This window comes from Malurus melanocephalus, unplaced genomic scaffold, assembly GCF_030028575.1.
Source record: "Malurus melanocephalus ecotype Western Australia unplaced genomic scaffold, MMel_1.1 scaffold_636, whole genome shotgun sequence".
NCBI lineage: Eukaryota > Metazoa > Chordata > Aves > Passeriformes > Maluridae > Malurus > Malurus melanocephalus.
This window is the reverse complement of record NW_026623868.1, coordinates 49,986-56,610: the sequence shown is the minus strand read 5'-3', so window position 1 is coordinate 56,610 and position 6,625 is coordinate 49,986. Positions and strand designations below refer to the sequence as shown.

Here is a 6,625-nt window from a genome sequence, read left to right as displayed (position 1 = left end):
ATGTGTTCCCTGGTAGGCTCAGCTTCTCGCTGATTTTCAGTAWTTTTATATATTTTACCCTCTGTGGAATTTCATCTTAAACGAGCCAGTCTCCTGTTTGAAAGCGCTTGTGTGAAAATGCAGGGCAGGGTCACCGCTGTCCTCCCGCTGCCCACCCCTGGCTGTGCAGCACAATTTTGTGTCTCTATTGAGAGGTACCCATGAGCTTACCCATCCTCGTTTTTGCTCTGGAGTGTAATACTGTAATGCCATTTCTAAAACATAGGAAAGAACACTTTTACCAGTGTTCCATCAAGCTAGGATCATCCTCGTTAGGAATGGATCATCCCGTTCTGGGCTGTGTCCCTCATGATGCAGATGGAAAGGTGCATAGACCTCATTTTAAATTAGACAATTGCAGCATGTGCTGAGTTGGAAGGGACTCCCAGTCATTGATCCAACTCCTGACCCTGCAGAGACATCCCCACAATCCCACCCTGTGCCCGAGAGCATTGTCCAAAGGCTCCTGGAGCTCTGGCAGCCTTGGGGCCATGACCATTTCCTGGGGAGTCTCTGCAGTGCCCAACCACCCTCTGGGGGAAGAACAAATGCTTTACAGTGCAGAAAGATCAACCCAGCCATTCAAACTTCTCTTTTTATCATTCTCTATAATTGCCATATAGTGTCAGCACCTCAGAAAGTAATAACCAAGAACTGGAAGTAAAATATAAATATTTGAAAAGAGCATTTCAGGCATCAGTGATGCTTGAAGTTCTTTAGTTTGCAGCCTTTTGTATCAGTGCAGACACAGGCATCCACAGYTACGCACTCGTAATCCCAAGTAAGAGGCTGGATTTGCAGGATGCTTTTCGTTGCCATTGTTTTCAGCAGGTTTGGAGGCYGTTCAGCATCTGTTCAGGAGGTTATTAGGGAACTGTGAGCTCTAAGATGCTCTTCCCAGCGGGTGGCTCAGCGGGCTCAATTGCTGTGAGCTCCTGTGGCTGACAGGGGAAATGTCACACCGAACAATTGCCGGAGAGACAGGGATGCAGAATTCAACCTTTTGTTTTCATTGTGAACAATTCACACTATTTTTGCACTAAAATAATGCCATGTAATGACCATGAACTCCCAAGGAGAATGAAGTGTGTCTTTTGTAACCAGCATGGAATTGTTGGAATGGGTTGTAAGGAGCCTTAAAGCTAATCTAGTCATGTTCAGCTGCAGGGCCCGTGACATGAGAAGGACATGGAGCTGCTGGAGTGAGTCCAGAGGAGGCTCTCTGAGGGCTGGAGCCCCTCTGCTCTGGAGCCAGGCTGGGAGAGCTGGGGGTGTTTAGCCTGGAGAAGGATGCAGGGAGACCTTTGAGACCCCTCCCACAAGGAATTACACAGATCAATSCATATTCCTCAGTGGCATCCCCTTGGTTCTCTGTTGTCACCAGTTATTTTGGACTTACCATTGGAACTCAGATTAGCAAGGCTTTGTTTTTTGGTTGCTGCYTGTTGTGTTTTGGTATCTGCAGAGCTGTAAGTATACAGAATGCTCACAGAAAGGCAGAACTTGCCGTTTCCTGACTTTGTTTGATTCCAGCACCTGGAGCAGTGCTGCGAGTGGGTTTGTGTGGCTGTGGAGGGATGAGTGCTGCTCTGGCAGTGCTGCGAGTGGGTTTGTGTGGCTGTGCAGGGATGAGTGCTGCCCTGGCAGTGCTGCGAGTGGGTTTGTGTGGCTGTGCAGGGATGAGTGCTGCTCTGGCACTGCACAGGTTCTCAGTGCTGTTATCTCTCGGCAGTGCTGCGAGTGGGTTTGTGTGGCTGTGGAGGGATGAGTGCTGCCCTGGCAGTGCTGCGAGTGGGTTTGTGTGGCTGTGGAGGGATTACTGCACAGGTTCTCAGTGCCGTTGTCTCCCCGCAGTGCTGAGGAGCTGCAGCCAGCTGCGGGTGCCGCTGCGATGGAGAGGCCAGGCCACGGCCGCCGCAGTGACGGAGAGCACCAAGCCCCAGATGCAGCCCCAGGAGCGGTAGGTGTGTGCGGCGGGGCGGGGGCTCTGTGCCCGCTGCCTCGCCCTGATACGGCTCCTGTTTTCACACTCGGAAAGCGGGGCTGGGTCTGCTTTGTGTGCGGGTGATTGTTTATCTGCCTGGCTGCACTCGCCCGCCTCGTGTGCTGTGTGCTCGGGTCTGCAGGGCAAGGACAGCCTGGTTCCTGCACAGCTTGGTGAGCTCTGGGGCCCACCTAAGGCCCGAGGCAGTGCAGGAGTAACACAAGAACATTCATTATTATTCACAGTTCCTGCCTCCTGGTAGACACTTTAGCAGGAGGGGAATGGAAGCTGAGGTCCTGGACCATTGGGACAGGCCTGGGCTCCTCTCAGTGCCCTGTTGTGGCTTTAACAAGAGGAGGGCAAAGCTCCCTGTGCAACCTAAAGCATCTGCCCAGGAAGTGAGAGATGCTGGTCCGTGGGCTTCCTTGGGTAGGGGAAACAATTCCATGGGGCAATTAGGTGAGAGTTGTGATCAGCAGCCATTCTGTAAATGCTGGTACCAGTCTGCACTGCTGTGCCATCTGGAATGCTGTCCTTACGACAGTGTGCCAAACCTGCCCCTGGATGAAAATGCATTGTGGAAAAACCAACCCAAACAGAACTGGCCCTGCAATGAATTGATGTGTAGCAAGGCTACTTGCTGCTGTCACTGCTGCAGGAGATGAGATGTGTCCCCACAGTAATGAAAACAAAGACTTGTTTGTCTCATCTGTTTTCCAGGGAAGCTGCTGCTTGGTTTGGTTGGAATCCACAGCTGAGACCCTGTTTTACAACCTCCCTTAGAGCCTGCATCCCAGGCACAGCTTTATTTATGTGTTTCCAGCTAAATCTSTGTTACAAAGTTACAAAGTCTGTTTAGTTTTTAAAACAGCAAAGATCTTGTAGCTACTTGTGTCTGGGCATTCCTGCTCCTAGCCCAAGTATTTACATAAGCAGTAGGAGCCTCTGAATACAAGCTGTGTTTGCAAAAGGCAAATGAGGAGGATAAAGTGGTTGTTTAATAATAAAAATAAAAGCAGTAGRTCACTAGAATCTGAAAGATCTCTTGCTTCCACAGGAAACCTAAAACAGGAATCYTGATGTTGAACATGGGAGGCCCAGAGCGGCTGGATGATGTCCATGATTTCTTACTGCGGCTCTTCCTGGACAGAGATCTGATGACACTTCCAGTTCAAAAGTGAGCAGCGCTGGGATCTGCTGTGGTACAGGCGGTGTTGGGTGTTGCTGTCTGGAGCTGTAGGTCCCAACATTTACCTTCTGTAGAGAGCAGCACTTGCTAGGACTGTTCAACCTGGGAGCAGTCAGTGCAAGGCCGTTCTCTTCTAATTGCAGGTTGAGGTGTGGGAAGGGTGGTGGAATATAACATCAAACAAACCACGCTGGTTTGCTGTAATTTGCAGAGGTTGCCACRGAAAACCCACCGCAGCAGAGCTCTGGGGAAGGGCTGGTGCTTTGGGTTGTGCTATTAACCCGTCCCTCTCTAATCTGCAGTAAATTAGCACCGCTCATTGCCAAGCGCCGCACCCCGAAAATCCAGGAGCAGTACAGCAGGATCGGCGGYGGCTCCCCCATCAAGAAGTGGACAGCGGTGCAGGGAGAGGGCATGGTGAAGCTGCTGGACAGCATGTCTCCTCGCACTGGTACTGCTCTGCTCTGCTCATTCGGGCTGCTTTTGCTGTGTCTTGCAACTGYTTGCTTGCAAAGTGACTTTGGCTTCTTGCTTTTCCCTGTGGATCTGCCTCAGGCTCAGCTAGAGGTAGGAAACTGCTGAAAGGGTCTGGAAGGTGAAAGTAACTTGGTTAAGCCTTCTTGGAAGGCTAGAACCAAATTTATTCCATCCATTCAGCATGCAGTGTGTCACTGGTACCTTCATTCAGGTGACTCCCTAGCTTAATTCCAGCTGTGGTCCCTGCAAGTACAGTTAGAGCCTGAGATCTGCTGTGTCACTCATGTCAGGAGCCCCTGAAGGGTCAGGCTTGCAGCAGGTTCTGCAGATAAAGCTTGGAAGATTTATCTGCTTTTCCCAGTGTCCCACTCCCACTTGCTTTTGTTTGGTGACCCCTCTGTGTGCAGTCACACCCTCCTCTGGGCACCTCTCCCACCTGATAAGTCCTTTGGAGACTCCTTTTTTACTGAACAGCAGATTGTGCTGAACACTGCCAGCCATTCCTTCAGCATCCCAAGTGACCTTGCAGATCACTGTGTTCCTTCAGAATAGCTTGGAGCAGTTGGATGTGCTTCCAGACAGCATTTGGGAATATGCTGTGCTTACAGGTACCAGTCTGGGAGTGCTGAGCCCTCTTAATGAGTAACTGGCAGGAGGTGCTGGCACAACGTGAAACGTGGCAAAAAAGCAATGCCAGTGGTGACCCAGGCTCACTTTTCGTTTTACCTTGTTTTGGTGTGGACACTGAAACCTCAGTGTGTCAGCAGCACTGCTCTCATCCTAAATCCAGACACARCACTGCACCAGCTACTAGGAGAGGAATTAGCTCCATGCCAGCCCAAATCAGGACATGATGTCACTCTTATTTAACCCATCTGTATACAGACACCAACATSTCTCTTTTGCTGCCTGTGCTCCTAAACAAAACCCGACACTGTGAGAGTGTTGCTTCCAGCTTGGCCATGTTTCTTCCCAGAAGGTCCTTTCCCAAGTTAAACTCCTGCTGTGGTTAGTGAGACTTCTGTCTTTAATGCCATTCAAAGATGTTAATGAGGTTACTGGCTCAAGGGCTCCCAAAGCTGGATCATTATTTGCTGCTGTTTCCAGCTGGAGGCTCTCCTGCCTCCTGCAGAGTCCTGGGGCTGTCTGAACCTGTTCTCTGAATCCTGCATAAATGTATGGAGTGGAGCCCAAGCACGGGACATCTGCTTCCTTCAGAAACCTGCTAATGTTATTTCAGAGCCAGTGACCCAGAAACCATGAAATGGAAACTTTGCTTTTGTTCTCCTAARAACCTCCACTTAAAAAAACAAAACAGCAAAGCTCCCCTGCCTGCCTCCCTCCCCCCAAACCAAGCCATGCTCCCAAAGCTGACACCCAAAAGATTAGACATGGAAAATGAGGATATGTGAGATGTCCTTGGTGAGAATCATATTTGCATGTGAGATGAGGTGTTAAAGCCATGAAGCTTTCTGTGAACCTCCCCCCGTCCCCCCAAAACCAGAATGGGAGAGCACAWGTCCCTGACTCACTGCTCTCCTGCCCCAGACAATAGAGCTGCTCCTTGGGGTTTTGGTGCCATTGGAGCAGGCGTGCTGGCCAGGAAAGGCATCTGCCTGTGAGGTGTCCATTTAGCTTCTTGTAGTGACAATTTTTTACCTTACATCCTTAAAATCGGGACTTGCCCAGTGAGACATCAGGCTGGGAACCATGGCTCTGCTAAATGCAGGAGAAGCAGCTCAGTGATGTTCCTGCAGAAGCAAACCATAATATAAGTCACTTTTACATTCTAATCACAGCCAAGCAAGGTACCAGAAAATKGCTTGGCCAAAGAAAGATGTGGTTATATGACAGTGCTTTAGAAAAGTAGCCAGCAAATTCTCAAGAAGTTTATTATTTCAGCAGTTTCAGGCTGCCCGTTGTTGTATATTTGACATAGGAATGCTGGGTTACTGTGAGTTCTCACCTTTGCTGTGATTCTGTCCCCATGCTCGGGCTGGCAGCTCCTCACAAGTACTACATCGGTTTCCGGTACGTGCATCCCCTGACGGAGGAGGCGATCCAGGAGATGGAGAGCGATGGAATCGAGAGRGCCATTGCCTTCACCCAGTACCCCCAGTACAGCTGCTCCACCACAGGTGAGCCTGGGAACGTGGGGAAATCATTTGAACTTCRATCACACTGTATGATTTGGATATAATCATTCCCTTTGGAGACTCTCTGATTTACAGTTACATTTTAATTAGGTAGCATTTTGAAATATCATAATAGGTTGCTGCCCAGCTGTTTCAGTCTGACAGGTTGCTGRTGGCCTGGCTGAACTTGTGTTGTTAATTCTCTCTGTTTCAGGAAGCAGTTTAAATGCCATTTATCGCTACTATAATGAGAAAGGGGAGAAGCCAAAGATGAAGTGGAGCATAATTGACCGATGGCCCACACATCCCCTTCTCATTCAGGTATGAATTTGAAGCCTACAAGGTTTATATATTTTCTTTTAAAATATAGGAAAAAGTACTGAGGAAGGATAACAGGAAGCCTTCAGTTTAAGGGTGCATTTTGGTTGTATGATGAAATGGACCTTGTGTACCTTGTCTGAAATTACTGGAGAAGGAGGGTTATTTCATGCCAGGTGCTTTGGCAAGATAATGTGTGAGAGTGACCATTGTGCACATCCTGTTTTAAAAGTGGTGGGGGCTGGAAAGAACCTCTTCGAGCCATTAGTCCAAATTCCTGCTYAGTGCAGGTGTGTGATCCACACAGACACAGACCATGTTGGTTTGTCAGATTCCCCTCCAGCAGCAGAGCAATTCCTGGCTGGGGCAGGAGCAGTGAAGGGAGGCCTTTTTGCTGCTTTCTTTTCAGAGAAAATGGCTCTTTGGTCTTTACCAGGGAGCTTCTCCTCTCATGTGGGTTTGCAGTTTCTGTAGTGTAAAAAA

At 49.2% G+C, this 6,625-nt stretch overlaps 1 protein-coding gene across 2 annotated transcripts in view; it reads left to right on the top strand.

Annotated features, from left to right (window-relative positions):
• The first annotated feature begins 269 nt into the window (after positions 1-269).
• The window catches only part of FECH (ferrochelatase), a 10,848-nt gene continuing 4,492 nt past the window's right edge, over positions 270-6,625 (top strand). Inside the window, exons 1-5 of one of the 2 annotated variants that reach the window (XM_057383492.1) lie at positions 270-1,999; positions 3,081-3,200; positions 3,515-3,663; positions 5,693-5,827; positions 6,039-6,145. In XM_057383492.1, the coding sequence (XP_057239475.1) occupies positions 1,617-1,999; positions 3,081-3,200; positions 3,515-3,663; positions 5,693-5,827; positions 6,039-6,145 (894 nt within the window). In that variant the 5' untranslated portion in view covers positions 270-1,616. Of the gene's footprint in view, positions 2,004-3,080; positions 3,201-3,514; positions 3,664-5,692; positions 5,828-6,038; positions 6,146-6,625 lie in introns of both variants that reach the window. The other variant, XM_057383493.1, reaches the window with a different exon arrangement.